The 23,602-nt window shown below is 38.6% G+C and overlaps 2 protein-coding genes across 4 annotated transcripts in view; both read right to left on the bottom strand.

The window, feature by feature from the left end:
- Positions 1 to 12,188, bottom strand: part of LOC117598398 (vascular cell adhesion protein 1) — a 33,281-nt gene extending 21,093 nt beyond the window's left edge. Inside the window, exons 1-7 of one of the 3 annotated variants that reach the window (XM_053238288.1) lie at positions 12,022 to 12,183; positions 10,852 to 11,127; positions 10,445 to 10,750; positions 9,522 to 9,794; positions 7,786 to 8,061; positions 7,379 to 7,684; positions 6,470 to 6,742 (exon numbers count right to left, since the gene is read on the bottom strand). In XM_053238288.1, the coding sequence (XP_053094263.1) occupies positions 6,470 to 6,742; positions 7,379 to 7,684; positions 7,786 to 8,061; positions 9,522 to 9,794; positions 10,445 to 10,750; positions 10,852 to 11,127; positions 12,022 to 12,085 (1,774 nt within the window). In that variant the 5' untranslated portion in view covers positions 12,086 to 12,183. Of the gene's footprint in view, positions 1 to 6,469; positions 6,743 to 7,378; positions 7,685 to 7,785; positions 8,062 to 9,521; positions 9,795 to 10,444; positions 10,751 to 10,851; positions 11,128 to 12,021 lie in introns of all 3 variants that reach the window. The other 2 variants (XM_053238289.1, XM_053238290.1) reach the window with 2 other exon arrangements.
- Positions 12,189 to 16,493: 4,305 nt separating this feature from the next.
- Positions 16,494 to 20,614, bottom strand: LOC117598419 (probable G-protein coupled receptor 88). The gene has a single exon (XM_053237962.1). The coding sequence runs from the start codon at positions 19,870 to 19,872 to the stop codon at positions 18,862 to 18,864; it is 1,011 nt and encodes a 336-aa protein (XP_053093937.1). The 5' UTR covers positions 19,873 to 20,614; the 3' UTR covers positions 16,494 to 18,861.
- Between the last annotated feature and the right edge of the window lie 2,988 nt (positions 20,615 to 23,602).

Here is a 23,602-nt window from a genome sequence, read left to right as displayed (position 1 = left end):
CTTTGGCTTAAACTCTGGTTTATCAGTACCACGAACGCTGCGCTCTTCTCCGCTGGGTAGGTCACCATGGCAACTGACTCTACACCTGCTCCGGGGCAGGTTAAGTTGAAGCTAACCACACTGCGCGTGCATAAAGCCCGCCTCCTGTCCAATCAGAGAGCGAGCACTTTCGCCTGCGTCACTTTTCCCGTGGAGCTCGCCGCTCGGATAGTGTGTGCGTTCAAGTGCTCCTGGGAAGTCCGTATTTACGAGTTGTCGTAATTATGACGTCAGGTGCGTTTAAGTCACTTTGGTCGAAGCAAGATGGCGATGTACCTTCTGTTAATTAACTACAAAAAATACACCAAGGGTTTTTTTTTTAACTCTACTTCTAGAAAATAATAATAATAATAATAATAATAATAATAATAATAATAATAACAAGCAAACAATGCGCATCAGGTGTATTTTTCTTTTTTTAATGTTTTTAATCAATTTATGAAGCCACTGTAAACTTTATCGTTATATATTATATCGTAATTGTACAATGGCATCGTATTTTGTGCAGGCAATTAGCTTGTTTTATTGTAAATAATAAAAAAGCCTGACAGAGACATGTCACTGCTAAATACTCATTCAGTTTCAACTAATTTACAGTCAGCTACAGACGCTGCAGCCCTCTGCTCTGAAAGTTAGCTAGTTAGTTAGTTAGCTAGTTAGTTAGTTAGACTAGTTGTGCAATGCTGACTAACTAGCTCCAATATTAATGAATTCGCTCTCTGTAACATGCACAGTTACCCTGATTTCTTTGTGGATACAGACATACTGTAGTGTTTTTTTTAATGTGGAATAGCTCAATTTCAAATAAAGAAAGAAAGTAAGTCACTCTGATGTATGTTTCCTCGTCCGCCATGACTGACAGTTCACTCAGATGATCAGTTCTACAGCAGACGCTTTTCGCTCTCTGCCAGTCTCCAGCGCGTGAATTTGATTTGCGCAGCGCTTTATAATTCCCCCCGCCCTCTACTGCCGCTCAACTAAAGTTCCGGTGTTAAAACCCCATTAAATCTACAGCTTTTTCCAGGGTGGAGTTCGTTCGGGTCTGGACTCTAAACCTTAGCGACACCACTGCACTTGCTAACAGGTTGCTCTTGAGTCTCATTCACTATACAGTGGTTAATTTCACTTGGATATTATAGACTTAAAGCTAAAACTCAAATAAAAAATAAAATAAAATAACTCTGGTGCTCGTACTGAAGATCCTTTCAACACACGTAGCACAGCGTGACTCTCTAGCATACAGTTGCAGAAGAGTGATGATTTATAATCGCACAATCTGGTGTCACCCTGATGTGTTACCTCTGAGTTTGCGTTACCTTTGAGTTTGTGTTGCTTTGAGTTTTTTTCCCTTTTGAGTTTGCGTCGCTTTTTGAGTGTGTGTTGCTTTGAGCCTGTTTTGCCTTTTGAGGCTGGTTCCTCTCAAGTTTTCTTCCATCGTCTCAGAGAGTTTTTACTTGCCACCATCACCTCTGGCTTGTTCATTAGGGATTAATCTAAGTTTATATGTGGATTTCTTTACAGCTGCTTTATGACAATATCCGTTGTTAAAAGCTCTGTGTAAATAAAGTTGAAATGTATTGTAGGGAAAATGGAGTTTCTTTAAACAGCATTGATTCCTGTATCAACATTTCTATCAGGCTTAGAACTGCTACTAACCTGTGCAAATTTCCCATTTCAGTGCACAGTTTTCAATAATAAAACATCAGTGCATGCATACTGATGAGAAAAGCAGGCAGTTAAACCGGATTAGAGTTTCCTTGATAAGATACTCTCACTGTCCACTTTATTAGATAACTGGACATTCATGCTGTTATCTAATCAGCCAAACCAAGTGGCAGCAGCAAAATGCAAAATAATCATGCAGATATAGGTTAAGCTTCAATTAAGGTTCACATCAAACATCAGAATGGGGAAAAAGTGTGATCTTTTTGACTTTGATCGTGGCATGGTTGTTGGTACCAGAAGGGTTGTATTTGAGTATTTCATGAACTGCTGATCTCTTGGGAATTTCAGTCATCAGAGTCTCTAGAGTTTACACAGAATGTGAAACTCTAGAGACAAAACACATGGGAGCAGAGGGTCTGCAGGCTGAAATGCCTTGTTCATGAGAGAGATCAGAGGAGAATGATTGAATTGAAGACTATAGTAACTCAAATAAGCACTTTTTGCCATGGTGAGCAGAAAAGCATCTCAGAAAACACAACACATAGAATCTTGAGGTGGAGGAGCTACAACAGCAGAAGACCTCATCAGGTTCCACTTGTGTCAGCCAAAAACAAGAATCTGAGGCTATCATGAGTACAGACTCTCCCAAACTGACAGTTGAAGATTAGAAAAAGACCAGATGATTTTTTTTTCAACCCAATCTTTATTGTTTAAAATCACTCTGAGATCTTTATTGTTTAATATCTCACTACTCCTGTTTAACTCTGACCTTTAATTTTTTTTTTTCTTGATTTTTTTAAAATCAGTTCATGGTAAGCTTGCATAAAATGTGTCACACTTAAGACAAATAATGTGTCTGCATGTCTGCATTTATCTTAGAATTGGTGTTTTTTTTTTTTTTTTGTATATTTTATCTTTACAGAGGTTCTCAGAGGTTACAGAGGCTCTCTTTGTTTATCCAGAGTTTATCATGTACAATTTTCTTTATTAACAGTTCTACGAGAAGTTGTGATAACTCACAAAGCCTAATGCAAAATGTTGCCTTAATTTTCTCCATTTTGTTGACCCAATGCTTTATGCTTTCAAATACTGAACAGAAACTACTTTGGACAGCTTGATTTTTATATGCAGTGAACTTTAAAAACTGTTTATATTGACAGTTATTACGTTCATGTTACTTAGAAATTGTTTTTAATATTGCCAAAAAGTTAATTGACCATGTTTAAAACATGTTGGATCAACGTAATTCTACCAGCAGTAGGCATAACTCATAAAGCGTAATGCAAAATAAATTTTTTTGTTGTTGACCTAACGCTTTATTTTTTATAGTGTAAAAGAGCAAACTGAAACATGAATGATACATTACTACAGAACAAGCAATAGAGCAACTATACGTTGCTTAATTTTTTTAGTTAGAATGAGAGCTCAACATACTTAGAAAACCTCATCACACCATCTTCAGGATGAAATCGTGCCCTATAGCTGTGTTAAAGAGGTTTTAATTTACAAGTAATGAACCAATCATAATTACGTTGACATGTATTCATTTGGCAGATGGTTTTGTCCAGAGACTTACTGCATTGAGCTGAATAGATGAGGGTTAAACATCTAAGGACCCAATAGTGGTAACTAGGGGCAGGTGATGCAGAGCTCCACCGTTTGTTTCACCCTTTCAACAAATGTTAATCTTCATAAAGTCCTCATTTAAAACTCCATACCTTTTAAATTCTGTGAAAATACGAATGACCTCTTCTGAGTGACCAGTGATGAGAAAGAATGTTGCTGTTTGACAAATATAAGCCAATGCTTAATCTTGGTGCAGCATGCTCACTGCTTCATATACAGTGGATATAAAAAGCCTACACACACCTGTTTAAAATGCAGTTATTTGAAGTTGTAATGTAAAAAAATACAACCAAGAAAAATCATGTCAGAAAAATCATGATCATGTCATCATCTTCCACCTTTATTGTAATATAGCAAACAACAAAATTCAAGTAAAAAAATAGAAATGTCTTAGTGTAAAAGGAAAAAGCATTCAATAACCTGGTTGCATAAGTGTGTACATGCCTTAACTAATATTTTGTTAAAGAACATTTTCTGTTAATACAGCAATCAGTCTTTCGGGGTAAAAGTCTTCCAATTTAGCATATATAAATTGGAAGACTCCAAGATGTGCTTTTCCTTGCAAAAATGTTCCAGATCTATCAAATTGTGAAGGGATCTCCTGTGTACAGTCCATTTCATGTCATTCCACGGGTTGTGTTTTCATAAGATTTAGATCTGGGCTCTGACTGAGCCATTACAAAATGTTGATCTTCTTCTTCTGAAGCCATTCCTTTGTTGACTTGGATTTGTGCTTTGGATTGCTATTGTGCTAGAAGGTGAAATCTTCAGCTGTCTAAAAGAGGCCTATAACCCTTTATCTGGACTACAGTCCCAGTCCGAGCTGAAGAGAAGCAGCCCGATGATGCATGATGCTGCCACCACCATGCTTCACTTTTGATATGGTGTTCTTTGGGTGATGAGCTGCCTTGTTTTTGCATGTCTTTATGAATTATGCCAAAAGGTTGTACCTTGGTCCCAGCTGACAATAACACATTTTGCCACATTTTGTGGGGTGATTTAGGTGGGCTTGGATGTTTTTTTATGAGAAAGGACTTTCGTCTAGCCACCCTACCCCATTCCACAGACATGCGAAGAATACAAGAGATTGCTGACACATGCAGGGAGTGAACAGTACTTGCCAGACATTCCTGCAGCTACTTTAATGTTGCCATAGGTCTCTTGGCAGCTTCCCTAATAAGTTCTCATCTTTTAATTTTGTCTACTTTGGAGGGACGTCCTGTTCTTGGTAATGTCACTGTGGTGCCCCATTTTCTCCACTTGTTGATGATGGTCTTCATGGTGTTCCATGGTACATCTAATGTTTTGGAAATTCTTTTGTATCCCTCTCCTGATCGATACCTTTCAACAGTGAGATCTCAGACATGCTACGTAAGCCCTTTGCAGACCATACCTTTCAGTTTAACAGAATCTATTTAGTGGCGTGTGATTCAGATCAGCAGAGTGTGATTCAGTTCACCAGGGTCTAATTCAGCTCAGCAAACTCTGTTTCAGTTAAGCAGAATCTGTTTACTGGAGTGTGATTCATTTCAGCAATGTGAGATTCAGTTCTATTCAGTTTACTGGAGCAACTGATCTAGTTGAGTGGACTCTATTTCAGACTCTATTTTAGATTCTGTTTAGGTTCAGTAGACTCTGCGTCAGTTCAGTTGTGTATGATACAGTGTAGGAGACTCAGTGACACTTTAAGTAAATTCTGTTTATGTCCATGCAGTTTACACAGTTTCTGGTGTGCCCTTGTTCAGACAAGACAAGCCCTTCCTTGCTGCTTTCCTTACACAGTTCAGTGAGCTGGCTACTGAAGCCAGAACTCCCATACCAATGACTGGAATTATAACGTCAATGGAATTGAGTCTTCGTAACAGGGCTGTGTACACATTTCCATCATCTTTTGTGTTTTTCATGGTGGTGTTCCTTGGGGGTGCTGTTGGTGCAAGACAAAGAGAAAAGATAGAAATAGGTCAGAATGGTTGAATATCAGTATGATGTTCATTTTGTTATGGAAGATTAAATAGATTGCACCATTCATCTTCAGTAACCACTTGATCCAGGTTAGGGTCTATGTAGGGGTTCTTACCACTTAAATAGGGCTGGACAATGATGATATAACATCAATATAATGATAAATTATTTCACAGTACACATTTCTGAGAAGTCACAAGTATAATGATATCACATTATAACTTTTTTTTTTTTTTAAAAATAGTATTTACAAAGCAGCTGATTTGATCTTAAAATGTTGTACTAGACCTTTAAAATTGCAAAATGTATTTTTAGATTATTATAAGAATTGATTAAAATTGGTGGAATATACTTTTAATCTTTTCAATTTAAAGTAGTTTCGTTTTTTAGACAATGTAGAATTTGTTTTCATAGTTTTTTCAAAAAAAACTCTACTGTTTTGCGGGCAGATAGTTAGCAAAGCTGTATATTGTGATACATATCGAGTATTGTTGTCATTTGACCCACTTCTAGTACTACTTGGAACTCTTTCTGATACTGTGATGCTTTTCCTGCTCTAAAAATGCATAGTGGAATTATAAAACTTACAGAAATATAGACAAATAGCTAAATTATTATCCCCTTTCTGATAAGTGCTCACACGAAGACATAATAACTTTGAAAAAGAGTACTCTTTCAGTTTTAGTACACTGAACCAAATGAACCTTGGTTTATACTAAAAGAAAATTGTGTCAACTTGTTGCAGGTAATGTTTTAGGTTTTTCTCAACTGAAAGTAACATTGTTTTCATATGGTGTAGCATATATATATTTTTTTTAAGTTTTGCAATACTAAAACATTACCTGCTACCTAACTTTTTGTTTCTTTTTTTTTTTCCAGTGTACTTTTAGCATCATGCCAGTAATTAAACTGATACATTCCCTAACACCAAGCTGTCATGTCCAGAGACGACTGGATGATTTGGAAAAGCAGAAATTTGAATAAAGCAAGCAGTTACATTTTACTCTGCTCTAGTGGGACCTCAGGGTAGCCTTTAACAAACTGAATTACTGATTAATAAACTCACAGTACACTTGGACTTTTTTAGAAACAGAATCAAAAATAAAAGAAGATAAGAATTAGAAGCAGAATTAGAATCAGAATCACATAGAACATTCACATACAACTTAAAACTCACTTCCAACAGTAAAGGTGACATTGTCTGTCTGTCTCCCACAGGCATTTGTTGTTCTGCACACATAGACACCTGAGTGATTGAGGTTGGCTTTGTCGTAAGAAACAGAGACTCGAGGCCCATCACCAGACACTAGCTCTGTCTCCTTTCCATCCAGCATTTTGCTCAGGACCAGACGACTTGCGAGATTGCTGTCACTCACACAGGAGATGTTCATAAACTCATTTTCTTTTGGATTATTAGGGGACACAGAGATCACTGTGTTCATAGGAGGACCTGCAGGAACAAAGCTCCAAATGAGTGATCCTCAAATACTTTCACATTATGCATCTAACGCACTAAATTCAAAAATAATAAAAAAATTGCTTGTGTATGTCAGTAATGTCTTAAAGGAGCAGTTTGTTATGTTTAGAGCCCTCTGCTGCCCATGAGGTAAATTGCAATACATTAATAACTCCTCCCTTTCCCCCAACTGAATGCTCCACCACTTTATTAAAATTACCTATGCCTTCTGAGTTGTAAGGAAAAATAGAACTATCTACAAGCAGAGTCTTTTTCTGGGCAGAAATAATGTAAATAGAAGCCTGAAAAGTAAAAGTAGCCAGATTTGATGCATGACAAGATTGAAAATTATAGTTTATCTGCCATATCTTTAGGATTATGTATTATTACATAATCACTTGGATCACTTTTAAACATTACAAACTGCACCTTTAAGTCAAGGATTCTCAGTTCCAGTCCAATAAATCCTGCTTTCCCTGCTCTAACACACCCAGTCCAGCTAACAGAGTGTCAAAGAAAGAAAAAAGAGGTACTCATATTGTGTGCTGCAGCTGCAGAAAACAGCAGGGAATGTTTGCATGCTGTTACAGAAACACCAAGAAAAATGCATAGTGGAATTATAAAACTTACAAAGGACAGCCATGGACACGGTGATCTCTCTGGTTCTCTCCTCTGGTGGCAAGCCATCAAGACTGAGTGTGGCTCGACACGTTATTGACTCTCCATCGTCGTTGGTTTGTGGTGTAAAAGTGTAGTAGGACTGAATGGATTCAATGCCATATTCTCCTTCCTGTGTGTGGACCACTTTTCCTCCCCTCAGCCATTCCACTGTCATATTTTCTGCTGGATAAACATCTGAAACCTCACAGGTCAGGCTGTTCTCCTTCCCTAACACCAAGCTGTCATGTCCAGAGATGACTGGAACTTTTGGAAAAGCTGAAAATTAAATGAAGCAAGCAATTAGATGTAACTCTGCTTTAGTGGGACCTCAGGGTAGGTTTTATTAAACTGCATTACTGACTATTAAATAAACTCACAGTACACTCGGACTGTCACCGCGGCCTGCTTGCTTGTGCCCTGACAGGTTGCCTTGCACTGGATCATATCTTCATTCTTTTTACTAACACTCTTGAAGACCAGAGTCGATCCAGTCGAGGTTGTCTGGGGTTCAGCATACATGGGTTTGTCCTCCAGACTGCTCCAGGAGAAAGTCATTTTCTCAGAGCACTTAATCATTCGACACGTGAGCTCCTGTCTGTCTCCCACTCGAAACAGTGGCTTCTTTGGACTCAGCTCCACTTCGAAAGAGGAAACTTTGGACAGAAACAGAATCAGGATAAATTTTACAGTTATGGTCCGAATTAAAATTCAGAATCAGAATAAGAATTAAAATCAGAATAAATATCAGAATCAAAATCAGAATTCATTCAGAATTAGAATCAGAATCAAAATGAATCAGAATCAGAATCAGAAATACAGTCAGAATCATAATTAGAGACAGAATTAGAATCAGAATCAAACTGACTCACAATAAGCATCAAAACAGGAATCAGAATTGAAACCAAATTAGAATCAGAATCAAACTGAGAATGAGGATCAGAATCACAAATAGAATCAAAATGAATCAGAATCAAAACGAAAATAACAATCAGGATCAGAATTAAAATTAAAATAACACTGGAAAAAACACAGCAAGTAAAAAATCTCAAATGTTGAAAAAATTAATCATCATATGAAATTGTTTTACAATGATATGATTGAACTTATTTGTAAACGGTTTTACTAACTGCCCACTGCCAGATCATATTGGACTTACAGTATGTCTATATGTCAGTTTCAAAGCTGAAGTAAAACAATGCCTAGACAAAGCTGAATCTTTATTCTATAACAAGTTCATGATGAGGAGCATTAGATAAATTTACCTGCATTTAGGATCATTTCTGCAATGCAGAGTCAGAATCAGAATAAATTTAGTAAAACCACTGCCATTAACACTGTTATAATATGGAGAGGTTTTTGTTTTTTTTAATTTTTGTAGAGAAAAAGAAAAAAGTGTAATGCTTAAGGGTCATGGTAAATGTGGATAGAGTGCTGTGGTGGTTAAAAATATACTGTATAATATAATTAAAACTCCATTTATTTTTATAGAAAAGTGGAAATATAGTAAATATAATAATATAGAAATATAGAGAAAAAGCTAAATTATTATCCCCTTTCTGACAAGTGCTCACACAAAGACATAATAACTCTGGAAGAAAAAAAAAGTACTCTTGTAGTTTTAGTACATTGAAAAAAATGAACCATGGTTTATACTAAAAGAAAATTGTGTCAGCTTGTTGCAGGTAATGTTTTAGGTTTTTCTCAACTGAAAGTAACATTGTTTTCATATGGTGTAGCATATATATATTTTTTTTAAGTTTTGCAATACTAAAACATTACCTGCTACCTAACTTTTTGTTTCTTTTTTTTTTCCAGTGTACTTTTAGCATCATGCCAGTAATTAAACTGATACATTCCCTAACACCAAGCTGTCATGTCCAGAGACGACTGGATGATTTGGAAAAGCAGAAATTTGAATAAAGCAAGCAGTTACATTTTACTCTGCTCTAGTGGGACCTCAGGGTAGCCTTTAACAAACTGAATTACTGATTAATAAACTCACAGTACACTTGGACTTTTTTAGAAACAGAATCAAAAATAAAAGAAGATAAGAATTAGAAGCAGAATTAGAATCAGAATCACATAGAACATTCACATACAACTTAAAACTCACTTCCAACAGTAAAGGTGACATTGTCTGTCTGTCTCCCACAGGCATTTGTTGTTCTGCACACATAGACACCTGAGTGATTGAGGTTGGCTTTGTCGTAAGAAACAGAGACTCGAGGCCCATCACCAGACACTAGCTCTGTCTCCTTTCCATCCAGCATTTTGCTCAGCACCAGACGACTCGCGTGATTGCTGTCACTCACACAGGAGATGTTCATAAACTCATTTTCTTTTGGATTATTAGGGGACACAGAGATCACTGTGTTCATAGGAGGACCTGCAGGAACAAAGCTCCAAATGAGTGATCCTCAAATACTTTCACATTATGCATCTAACGCACTAAATTCAATAAAGAAATAAAAAAAATTTATAAAAAGTTTGCTTGTGTATGTCAGTAATGTCTTAAAGGAGCAGTTTGTTATGTTTAGAGCCCTCTGCTGCCCATGAGGTAAACTGCAATACATTAATAACTCCTCCCTTTCCCCCAACTGAATGCTCCACCACTTTATTAAAATTACCTATGCCTTCTGAGTTGTAAGGAAAAATAGAACTATCTACAAGCAGAGTCTTTTTCTGGGCAGAAATAATGTAAATAGAAGCCTGAAAGTAAAAGTAGCCAGATTTGATGCATGACAAGTTTGAAAATTATAGTGTATCTACCATATCTTTAGGATTATGTATTATTACATAATCACTTGGATCACTTTTAAACATTACAAACTGCACCTTTAAGTCAAGGATTCTCAGTTCCAGTCCAATAAATCCTGCTTTCCCTGCTCTAACACACCCAGTCCAGCTAACAGAGTGTCATAGAAAGAAAAAAGAGGTATTCATATTGTGTGCTGCAGCTGCAGAAAACAGCAGGGAATGTTTGCATGCTGTTACAGAAACACCAAGAAAAATGCATAGTGGAATTATAAAACTTACAAAGGACAGCCATGGACACGGTGATCTCTCTGGTTCTCTCCTCTGGTGGCAAGCCATCAAGACTGAGTGTGGCTCGACACGTTATTGACTCTCCATCGTCGTTGGTTTGTGGTGTAAAAGTGTAGTAGGACTGAATGGATTCAATGCCATATTCTCCTTCCTGTGTGTGGACCACTTTTCCTCCCCTCAGCCATTCCACTGTCATATGTTCTGCTGGATAAACATCTGAAACCTCACAGGTCAGGCTGTTCTCCTTCCCTAACACCAAGCTGTCATGTCCAGAGATGACTGGAACTTTTGGAAAAGCTGAAAATTAAATGAAGCAAGCAATTAGATGTAACTCTGCTTTAGCGGGACCTCAGGGTAGGTTTTATTAAACTGCATTACTGACTATTAAATAAACTCACAGTACACTCGGACTGTCACCGCGGCCTGCTTGATCATGCCCAGGCAGGTTGCCTTGCACTGGATTTTATTTTCAATATTTTTACTAACACTCTTGAAGACCAGAGTCGATCCAGTTGAGGATCTCTGGGTTTCAGCATACATGGGTTTGTCCTCCAGATTGCTCCAGGAGAAAGTCATTTTTTCAGAGCACTTAATCATTCGACACGTGAGCTCCTGTCTGTCTCCTACTCGAAACAGTGGCTTCTTTGGACTCAGCTCCACTTCAAAAGAGGAAACTTTGGACAGAAACAGAATCAGGATAAATTTTACAATTATGATCAGAATTAAAATTCAGAATCAGAAAAAATTAATCATCATATGAAATTGTTTTACGATGATATGATTGAACTTATTTGTAAACGGTTTTACTAACTGCCCACTGCCAGATCATATTGGACTTACAGTATGTCTATATGCCAGTTTCAAAGTTGAAGTAAAACAATGCCTAGACAAAGCTGAATCTTTATTCTATAACGAGCTCATGATGAGGAGCATTAGATAAATTTACCTGCATTTAGGATCATTTCTGCAATGCAGAGTCAGAATCAGAATAAATTTAGTAAAACCACTACCATTAACACTGTTATAATATAGAGAGGTATTTGGTTTTTTTTAATTTTTGTAGAAAAAAGAAAAAGAAAAAAGTGTAATGCTTAAGGGTCATGGTAAATGTGGATAGAGTGCTGTGGTGGTTAAAATATACTGTATAATATAACTAAAACTCCATTTATTTTTATAGAAAAGTGGAAATATAATAAATATCATAATATAGAAATATAAACAAATAGCTAAATTATTATCCCCTTTCTGACAAGTGCTCACACAAAGACATAATAACTCTGGAAGAAAAAAAAAGTACTCTTGTAGTTTTAGTACATTGAAAAAAATGAACCATGGTTTATACTAAAAGAAAATTGTGTCAGCTTGTTGCAGGTAATGTTTTTATATGGTGTAGCTTTTTTTTTTTTAAAGTTTTGCAATACTAAAACATTACCATATGCCATGACTTAAACAGATACATTGCACAATATGTAAGTGCTTATATCCTTGCATGCAATATAACATGCAATATTTTTAACAATGATGGACATTTAGGTTTAAAAAAAAAATAAAGCACACAAATTACGTACCTGGTGTGTAGCAGAGGATGCATTGCAGGAGAACGGTCAGAGTAACACAGAGAGCTGAAACCATGTTGAAACTCTTTCAATCCACTAACAGGAACAATGTTTAAGTATTAAATCATGAGTCTGTGCAGATCTACAAAGTACTACAGAGACATCTCACTGTGAGGAGCTTTATATTCGGGATTGAGGTGTGGCATTTGGAGCAGTAACACACACACACACACACACACACACACACACACACAAGATGGTGATACCATTTCCTGTATAACTCTAACTCTACAGCTTTCACTTTACAGGATGTTCACAATAACTCATGTACAGTGGATATAAACAGTCTACACACTAAAACTGCAGGTTTTGTGATTTAAAAAAATTAAACTAAGATAAATCATGTCAGATCTTTAATGTGATGCAGCAACCAACAAAATTCAAAAATGAAAAACAAATAAAAACATTTAAGGGGAAAAAAAAGAAAAAGAAAAAACTTACAATAACCTGGTTGCATAAGTGTCCACACTCTTTTATAATGAGACAGGTTAGACCTTCATAGTACTCATTACAAACCTCAAAGATCTGTTCTTCTCTCATCCAGCCAATGACCTTATGCTATACGTCAATAGAATGAGCTCAGCTTAGCATCCATGCATTTCAGGTTAGCATACAATCAAGTTCATAAATGTAGAAAAGAAACTATAATGAATTGTGCCAAATCATCATCTGTACTGGCCTTCCTATACCGCACAATGTATTTAGCACTATAACAATCTATGTGCGTTTAAAGGTGGATAAGCCACAAGACTGCAGCGTGGAACTGTATGTGCGTTCCCGGCCCTACCTCAGGAAATTTTTCAAGGTGCCCGAGTAAACAAAGACTTGTAGAAAATAAAGGCATCTCATTTGAAAAAGCATGTTGATGTTGAGGTAAGTTTTGGAAATTTGCTAACATTAACTGACTATATTTAACTAATTTAAGTTAATTTAAGCCTGTTGTCTTTGCTAATGACTGGTTAGACTAGCATCATTTTCAGTAGCCAATGTACTCAGCTAGGCAGCAAGTCTAACTCTAGCTGGTCATTTACAAGCTATTTTACTTCTGATTTATTTCTGTTTAAGTCATTAGCAATCTACATGGCACCAGTCATGCATATGAGCAGCAAATTTACACAGATTGAATAAGGTTTTTAGGCAAAATGGCAAAGATTTTCACATGAAAACATGACATTAACTTAATATCATCAAGTAAAAACATTTATTTTTAACTTTTTATTACTTTAAGAGTAGATACTTTTTGACTTGGATACATCGTTTGGCTGGATACTTTCACTTTTAACTGAGTAAGATTCTGACACTTTTCCCACCTCTGTATAGTTCCTATTTTTATGTCATATTGTTATTTTGTTCCAATGCTGCACAACATTTTGAACATGTCTATACAGTCTCGGTGTAAGATTATCCAAAATATATCCATGACAACTTAAAATGAAAAAAAACAAAAAAAAACTTTGCTGTTCGTATGTCAATTTTTATTCAGAATGATGTGAACAAAAACAACCGAGGACAGGGAATTCCCGCTCTGGCAACCCGATGTTGGTGTTTATCCTCTTTTCCTCCCTGAGGGACACGAAAGCACGGCTTCCTCTGCTGTTTTTAAACTTTTTAAATGACTTCTTTTCAGAAATGGATCGAATTTGCTATTTTTATTTGCTAATCAGCTGATTAACCACCATAATTTAAAAAACTCCTTTCGTTAATGCTTGAACTATTATCATATGATGTGTTCAGTAGGCTACAGATTGGATACACATTGGAGAATTTCCCAGAAACCCAGAGTTGAAGAGAAACCAAAAGTACAGTAGATAGAAAGACAGCCAAAAGCAATACAATGCTACAATGGAAACAGGAAGCTTTGATATGTTTTTTCAGGTGGGCTGGAGGGAAAATTGAGTTTCTTTAAACAGCACTGATTCCTGAATCAACATTTCTATCAGGCTTAGAACTGCTAATAACCTGTGCAAGTTTCTAATCTTAGTGCTCAGATTTCAATAATAATGCATCAGTGTGTGCATACTGATAAGAAAAGCAGACAGTTCAGCCGGATGAGAATTTTCTTGGTAAGATATATCCAAAGGTCAGATCATTTGATTCAGACCACCAATAAGTCGACTCCAACTGACCTATTGTTTCTAAACTGGATAAAGTTTTTGTGATGTTTTGACCAATGACTGTTCTTTGTAGGCCTGTAGGAGACATGCTCTGCATTGAGTTGGATTTGTCTCAGACCTGTTGGCATTTGTACTTGGACTTGTCATGGTCTTGGGCTCAACTGAGTGTTTGTAAGATTTATGTTCATGTTGTCTTTTCTTTTCGCAAAAGTTTGACAAAAAGTAACTCCTTCTTCTAGAAAAAAAACGCCTAAAAATGGTGCAGTAAACAATGGGCTTCATTTGTTTAGCTAGTTAAAGTGAAGACTTGGCCTCAAAAAGGATTTGATGGTTTTCTGTCTTGATCTTGTTTCTGTCTCGCTTTCGTTTCAGCCTGGTCACAGCCGTAATTTGTACATACTTTACTAAAAGACCATTCCCAGAATTCCTATAACTTGTTTGAAACACACTACGTTTTATTGGCGCTCATATGGGAAATACCAGGCTCAACACAGAGAATTTGCCCTCATTGCAAAAATAAAATGCAGTAGGTCTAAAAAAAAAAAAAGCCAAAACACAACCTCCGTGTATAAATCTATACAATTCTGTAGGTGGCTTATTACGCACATATTCGTACATCAGGTGGCTGATATGTGCGGAATAGTTCATAAACCGAGAAGTGTGCCGCCATTTATTTAGCTTCAGATTTAATCTGATATTTTTATATTTCAGTATTGAAAAACATATCCAAAATAATTATATAAATAATATAAATAACAGCCCCCAGCTCATATGAATATTTAATAACTAGATTTTGTTTTAAATCAGTTAGTGTTTCTATGTTGTATAATTCTTATGTTCGTGTAGCCTAAGTCAGCCTACATTAACATCCACTCTGATTTAAAAGGTCAAAAAAAATTACCTTACCTTGTAGCAACAAGCACACATGCACAATGTATATCCAAGGTTTTGTACAGTATATTCATGCTTATGTACAGCATATCCACACAGAACTTTACTCTGTGTAGCTCTGTGGTATGAATAGAATGGAGTATGGTGGTCCTCCATTTTGCTTCCTTGTAAAATACATTCAAGATGCTTCCACTAGATTTTGGAGCATGGTTCTAGGGATTACCTTTAACTCATTCACAAAATTGCATTAACTGTATTAGTTGTACAAACTGTATTTTTGATCACAGGAGTATTAGTGAGGTTGGTCAGTGAGAAAAAGAGTTTGTGACCACAGAAAGGTTGCTCACCATTTCACATTTGTCCAACATTCAGAAACAAGGATGCTCAGTAAAACAGTATAATGCCTTTACTTATATTCTAATCTTGACTCAGTCTCAGCTAATCCTGCTCTTGGACTTGTTCTTGGACTTGACGATGGAGGCCTACTTCTTTGCCTAACTATGGCTAAAATTGTTTCATAAAATCTTATTCCACCTTGTAATTAACAAACTAACATCACTTTGCACTTTTTAAAAATCATTGCATTTGATAAAATCAGAGGAGCAATGGAGAGGACAGTTAATGACAGGGTTACCAAGGTGGCAGTATTTACATCAAATTGCGCTAGTTTATGGAAATTCTGTGGCTGCCGAGATCTTGTTTTACAGCAAATAATTGGAATTAAATCTCATATATTTTTTTGCAAACAAAGGCAAAGTGTAAGTGCAGTGTGTCTATGATGTAAAAAACTTTCTATTGTACGATATATTGCAAAGGGAGAGGGAAAGGGGGATTATTTTGGAGTGGATAATGCCTGCTCATCAGAAAGGCATGCACACCATAGTGACCTTGTTTTCCCATGCAAAGGCTGAGGAAGAGAAGAAAAATGTGTCTCCTTTTTATGTTTGTTTTTTTTGCTAGTTTCAGGCCTTTTGTGTGTTTTTTTAGATGTAGTTGGGCTGGAACTTTTGCTAAAACATGCCAACCTGTTTGTGACAGTTGAATAAAGGTATGTCAAAAGCCACTTAAAAGGAGCTGCTCGACTGTATGCTGGATGACTATGTTCTTGACTCTCAACTGCCTATTACTCTAATAATTCACTAGATAGTAGCTTATAGCAACACCAGACTAGCATATGGTATTAACATGGCATATATGTGTGTAATCTGATATGTGTAAAAGTAGAATGAATTAAGACCAAGTTGTCTGTGAGGTGTATTATGCAGCTCTGTCACACACAGATCCGATTTTCACACTTCTACTCAAAGCTTCTGTTGTGGTGTAACTGTAGCTTATAATATTACATACCAGAGGTTTCCATGGCAACTCATCATTATATGAATGGCAAAGTGTTAAATATACACCCCAAAAGAAATAGTGAACAGTTTACCACAGTTTATTTCAATATTGTAATACAAATGCAGTTTTACTGAAATAAAGCAGCAGCCGTGTGTAAACCGTTTAGCTAAAAATCCTCACAAGTGAACACTGCACTTACAAAACGATATGAAAAACACTGGCTCAGTCTCCACACATCGATGAAAGGCATGCATTTGGCACAAACACAGCATATTCCTGCAGAACTGAAAGATTTCCCGTCTTATAACATACCAAATGCAACTCTGGATTTAAATTATGCATCAAATCAGGTTTATAAAAGAATAACTCCAGTGATTTTGTTAAATTTACGTCATGATTCACAATTGTTTAAAGTATTTTTGTGGATATTTTTCTTAATGAAAACCTCTCCCACACTGTTAAAAAAATGAAATTTAGAAACCTGTGAACACTTCTAGAAGGTTTTGAACCTTTAACCACCCAAAGAACCCATGAATAACTGAAGAGTGAAGTTTCAGGTTCAAAATAAAATTCAAGACATTCTTTGTCCTCTGATTATTGTACAAATTATGAAAAAATTAACAATCCACAGAATTCACATTGATAGCATAAAATTGGTATTTTGCTGTTAGCTTCCTTCCAGCCACGTTGATTTGATTTGCGGTTCCACGGAGATCAGACTTAAACATACCTCATTATTTAAAGATCAGCATCAGCAGGATATTCAAATATTTCTTAAAATTCAATGTTGCCGTCTTGTTTCAAGTCAAGTGTTTTGTTTCTGAGCTGTGTATTACTTCACAAGTGTTCCATTTTACCAAAAAACACACACACAAATCATTTTATTCACTGTAAAATGTCCAGAATAATAAAAAAAAACACTTTCCTGTTTCTGAGTAATGAGGTAGAAGGATAAACTCTGCAGACCCTCCCTCCATGGCTGTGTTTCAATACCATTATTAACACGCCCTCACCACCTTTCTCTCACAACTCAGGAGTGTGTACAACCTCCATCAGTGTGTTTCAGCTCCACTCCTGAGGGCTTCGTAATGAGCCAGAGAGCTGGATCAGGTTTGGGAGAATAGGAAAAACGTGAAATTGTGTAGCTGATGTGTATCAGATAGCCACTTGCAGCACAAGGACAAGAGTGTGAAGCAGTGTGTGTAGCGGAGTGTGTTTTCTTGCTCATTTGAATGCTATCTGCAAACCTAATTAGGAAACTAATTAGAGTTAGGGTCATATCAGTAACTAGCTAGCATGCTAAGTTATGTGTTTGTGCTGTCATGAAGCGTGTAGATGAAGTAGTTGGGGACATAACACAAAATTTCAAAGGAGCAAAGCAAATGCTACATTTAAAAATATATTTTAAGTATTTACTTCCATTTATTTTTTATTTTAAAAAGAAAGGTTTTTTTTTTTTCTTTTTCTAAAAAGGTTTGTCAGTCGCAATGCCTGGGTAACTTTGGCTCTTGAGGTCTACAGTTGACTTTATCAATGTTCCTCTGAGGCGACTTCTTTATTAGTGTGAACAGCAACAATATACTGAATTTTACATTGTCAGAAGAAAGGTACTAAACCATACTTTTATTTGTCTGGGGTGGTACCCTCAAGCTTACACCTTTACCTGTACCTTTAGCATGTATCTGTTACCTTTTAACTTCACACTAAAAACTAATTACAGTCCATTTATGTAATCATTTTAAAAAGGTACACTATATCTACGTTTCATCTACAAAAGATGAGGCTACCACCCCAGTGACAAGGAAGGGTAGTGTATATATGAGGCATGACAGTGTAAATGTGGCATTAAAATCTGATACAGATCCGTCAATGCGATTTCCACTCTTTTAAATTCGCAGTTTCTAACACACATCAACTTTATAAACAATATGAGGTGATCAGTTGTTAGAGTTGCCTCCATTTTATTAAAACTAAAGCTAGGATGTGAACAGTAAATGGGAATGGAGCTGAGATCTGCAATGTGAATGTAGTGAATGTGAATAAGCTTCATTTAAACTGCACTATTCGAGTGTAAAGTGTCCCTTTCCTAATATCTGAGGTGATACCATCAAGCTACACCTTCTGCAGTGTGAACTCTATTACACGCAAAGGTGTTTGTAGTGTAGTTTTAAAACCTAATTGCGGTCCATTTATGCACCTTAAATCATTTTGTTAATATATGCTACATTAGAAAAGATGTACACTTGGTGGGGCCACCATAGTGTCAAGCAAAGGCCCAGTTTAGTACGAGATTTCTGAGATTGTTAAAAAAAAAAAAAAAAAAAGTTTAAAGTTTAAAAAAAAAAGGGGGGGGGGGGGGGTGATATTTGGAGCAGGGATCCGGACCGGGGGACACTGTAAGAGAAAGTCAGCGAGGGCGCGTTAAATGCTGCATTATTTAAAACACCTCTTAGCTCAGCTCTGCTAAAAACGCCCTGCGGCTGTTCTGTCGGGGGAAAACGTGAGAAACGGTGCTGACGGTAACGGGCTCAGCGGCCACGGTGGAGCCTCGCCAGAAGTCCCGTCTCAGGACGGACCTGAAAGCCTTTCTGAACTCCTCGTTCTTCCACGTGTACAGGAACGGGTCGGACACGAAGACGGAGCAGAAGAGGAGCCAGGCGCACGTGCGGAACGCCGCCGGTACGGGAGCGAACAGGCCCGCGGTCAGGGTCCACAGCACGGGCTCGGTGGTCAACACGAACACCAGGCACACGGTCAGCACGTGCACGCCGAGCCGTTTGTCCTTTCTCGGGAACGAGTACGGCAGGTGGTTGACGAGTTGGAAGTGCAGCACGCTCACGCGCTTAGCGCTGATCTGCACGCGCCGGAAGATCTTGAAGTAGCAGTACGTCACAACCGCGGTCTGGCCGAGAATGGTGAGCGCGAGCGTGGCGGCGGCCCAGGGCTCGGAGAGCAGCATCAGCAGCATCAGTCCGCACGCGAATGCCGGGTGACGAGCCACCGCGAGCCATGGCGGCAGCAGGCACGCGAACGCGACGAGCCACGACGCGGCGATCATGGCCTGCGCGCGCCTCCGCTGGTAGAGCGCGTGGTAGGCGGCGGGCGGCTTCGTGATCAGCACGTAGCGGTTCACGGCGATGAGCGAGTGCGACAGGAGCGATACGGTGGCGCCGAGGAAAAGCAGCGCGTCCCGGGGGGCGGCGCCGTAGAGCGGGGAAGGCACTGACGCCGCCACAGCCGCCTCGCGCGGCATCCACAAGGCGCACACGAGCAAGTCGGCCGCGCAGCCGTTCACGATGAAGGCGTTGCTCGCTGTGCGCAGCTTCTTGAAGCTCAACACCAGACCGATGACCAACAGGTTGAGGACAGTGCCGAGAGCGCACATGAAGGAGAACAGAGCGGCGATGGAGATGCGCTCCGCGGCTCCGGTGTCGCACCGAACCGCCGTGCTGTTCTGCATGACCGCTCACGAGCCTCACGTTCACATCACATCACCGCTCACTGTCCGAACGAAGGGAAGGGAGTGCGCGTGCATCGCTCTATCGCTCTATCGCTCCATTCGTCTTCCCTGGTGCTGATGCTGCAGCCGCGGTTTTGTACGTACGTGTGTGTGTGTGTGTGTGTGTGTGTGTGTGTGTGCGCGCGCGCGCGCTTCCTCTCTCCATCCTCCCTCTATCCTCTGTTCTGTTAGTGATGAGGAACAAAATGAACACTCAATGAACATCACTCAGCAGCACGTTCACAGAGAGGACTGGGGGAGGGGTAGTAACAATAATAATAATAATAATAATAATAATAATAATAATAATGGTTATGTCTACATGATTACACTCACCATCCGCTTTATTAGGAACACTTGTACACCTGCACATTCATGCAGTTATCTAATCAGCCAATCATGTGGGAGCAGCCAAGTGCAAAAACTCACGCAGATACAGGTCAAGAGCTTCAGTTAATGTTCACATCAATCATCAGAATGAGAAAAAAAAAACCTGATCACTGTGACTTTAACTATGGCATGGATGTTAGTACCAGAAGGGCTGGTTTGAGTATTTAAGCAACTGTTGATCTCCTGAGAATTTCATGCACAAGTCTCTAGAGTTTACACAGAATGGTGCGAAAAACAAAAAATACTCTGTGAGCTACAGTTCTGTGGGTGGATACACCTTGTTGATAAGAGAGGTCAAAGGAAAATGGCCAAATTGTTTCGAGCTGCCAGGAAATATATAACTCATGTAATCACACTTTATAACCATGGTGAGCAGAAAAGCATCTCAGCATGCACAAAACATCAAGCCTTGCAGTAGATGGGCTCCAACAGCAGAAGACCACATTGGGTTCCACTCCTGTCAGCCAAGAACAGGAATCTGAGGTTATCATGGGCACAGACTCACCCAAACTAGAGAAACCTTTCTGCTCACCACAGTTGTAAAGAGTGGTTATTTGAGTTACCACAACCCTCCTGTCAGCTCAAACCAGTCTTTTTCCAGTCTTCAACTGTCCAGTTGTTTCAGTATGCAGACCCTCCAGACACATGATGTTTTTTCACACCATTCTGAGTAAACTCTAGAGACTGTTGTATGTGAAAATCCCAGGAGAATTACTCAAACCAGCCCAACTGGCACCAACAACCATGCAATGTTGTATCTGCATGATTATGCAATGCACCGCTGCCACATGATTGGTTGATTAGATAACTGCATGAACGTCCAGGTGTACATGTGTTCCTAATAAAGCGGGCAGTGAGTGTAAACTAGACCAGTTAACTGTAGCACGTCTGTTGGTATGCACAATGGATCAGCTCACCTCTACCCCACACACTCTCAAAAAAAAAAGGGGAGTAATCTGTACCTTTCACTGTGCATGATGTGGTACCACCAAGGGTTCATCTGTTGTACATTTAGCACAAGTAAACACAACCACTGCAGCAAACTATTAAAAAGAATAGAACAAATTCAAATATTAATTGTGGCATTAATTGTGGCAAAAGTTTGGACACCCTACATTCAATTCAATTCAATTCATTTTTATTTGTATAGCGCTTTTTACAAAGGTCATTGTCTCAAAGCAGCTTTACACAAACAAAAGTAAAGTGAAGTGTGTGTGTGTGCCGTCTCTGATGAGCAAGCAGGGCGACGGTGGCAAGGAAAAACTCCCTGAGATGGTGATAGGAAGAAACCTTGAGAGGAACCAGACTCAACAGAGAACCCATCCTCATATGGGTTTACACTGTAGTGTGCGTGTGTGTGAGCACAATGTGTGTTGGTGTAGTCCATGGAAAACAGCTGAAGCGTTTTCGTGGCAGTATGAAGCATTGCCGGTGGACAGGTCCAGAGTGAAGGGGGGGAGGTCTGGATCACCGGCAGCTCAGGAGTGTAGCTCGGCAGAAGGAGAAGGAAAGTGGTTAGGTACACTCACAGTCACCGTGTGGAGATAAAACTCAACATCCACGAGTCCCGCAGATCTACTCCTTTGATAAAAACACTAGTCGCTAAATGCTAGGTTAAATAAATAAGTCTTCAACCTCGACTTAAACACTGAGACCGTGTCTGCTTCACGTACATTAACTGGGAGACTATTCCATAATTTTGGGGCTTGGTAAGAGAAAGCTCTGCCCCCTGCCGTGGGTTTGGCAATGCGTGGTACTGATAGACAGCCTGCATCCTTAGAGCGAAGTAGGCGCGGCGGAACGTAAGGTGCTAACATATCGCTTAAATACTGCGGAGCGAGACCGTTTAATGCTTTATAGGTTAGGAGTAATATTTTAAAATCGATGCGGAATCTTACTGGGAGCCAGTGTAATGTAGATAAGACTGGCGTGATATGCTCATACTTCCTAGTCCTAGTCAGGACCCTCGCTGCTGCGTTCTGAACTATCTGAAGCTTATTTATGCATCTAGACGAGCATCCAGATAGTAAAGCATTACAGTAATCTAATCTGGACGTGATAAATGCATGGACTAGTTTTTCAGCATCACTTAGCGAAAGTATATTTCTAATCTTAGCAATATTTCTGAGGTGGAAAAATGCTAACCATCATCAACATCAACATCCCTTTGGCAGATATCACAACTTAACCAGCTAGCAGTCTTCCAAGTCCTTCTATGTAATGAATTTTCACCCAATCTTCCTTACAGAACGCTTCTAGCTCAGAGATAGTCATCGACTATCTTGCATGCACAGGAAGTTTAAGATCTACCTATATATTTTCAATGATGTTCAAGTCAGGGGACCAAAAAGCAATTCCAAAAGCTTCAGCTTGCATTTCAAGAAGTAGTTCATGGTGGCTTTTGAGGTATGTTGTCCTGTTGTAGAAGCCAATCTACATTTTCACTTCAACAGTCCACACTTGTTTCCAAAATTCATCTGGCTTGTCTAGATACTGTTTGCGTACATCAGTTGTTCACTTTTGTGATGAGGTTGCAGGTAAGGTTTCCTTTGTGCAAGCAACACTGCAGAGTATAATGGTGCACCACCACTCCTGTGGCAGCTAAACCTTTCTGCAGGTCTTTGCTGTTATCTGGGGTTTTGCTTTGCCTTTCTGCTCAGCATATGGCCATCTTGCTTTGACCTCCACGGCTCTCCTTAACTGCCATTTTTAATGACATTTCGGACAGTGGAGACTGTGAGCCAGAAGCACTTTGATATCTTTTTACAGCCTTCCTCTGCTTTGTAGGTATCAGTTAGCTTCATTTTCAGATCCTCAGTCAGGTGCCTTATGAAGCCCATAGTTGTTGGGTGTTAGCACAAGGTTTGAAGAGTCCCAGAATATAATACGCTCTGAAATTTTTTATTCCTAATGACAATTCTTGACCTTGGCCTAACTAATGAGTCAATTAAAGTTCAGAGACTTTACAACTGGAACAGTGTGCAAGCTTTTGCATGTCATTTACTTTTTTTTTTTTTTTTTTTTTTTTTTTAAGTTGCTCAAATATAATTTAACCATGCATTAATATTTGCAGAAAAATGTTATTTTTCTTAAAATAGTTTGCTGCAGAGGTTGTGTTTACATCTTTTCAATTCAAAAATCAACAAAATGGATGGCAAAACTTTCACATACAACTATCTATGTGAGACGACTTTCAACATGCACCTAAAAGAGCTGAATCGAAGAGCCTACTCGTTTGTGAACGATGTGTGTGAACCTTTAAATTTGGGATTTAGTGATGTCGTTCACAAACCAGTTGGCT

Source organism: Pangasianodon hypophthalmus, chromosome 11 (assembly GCF_027358585.1).
Source record: "Pangasianodon hypophthalmus isolate fPanHyp1 chromosome 11, fPanHyp1.pri, whole genome shotgun sequence".
NCBI lineage: Eukaryota > Metazoa > Chordata > Actinopteri > Siluriformes > Pangasiidae > Pangasianodon > Pangasianodon hypophthalmus.
The sequence above is the reverse complement of the archived record's forward strand: the minus strand, read 5'-3'. Positions and strand labels throughout refer to the sequence as shown.

Bases quoted from the DNA above. Each gene is read 5' to 3' on its own strand.
- LOC117598419 (XM_053237962.1), bottom strand. From the start codon at position 19,872: ATGCAGAACAGCACGGCGGTTCGGTGCGACACCGGAGCCGCGGAGCGC.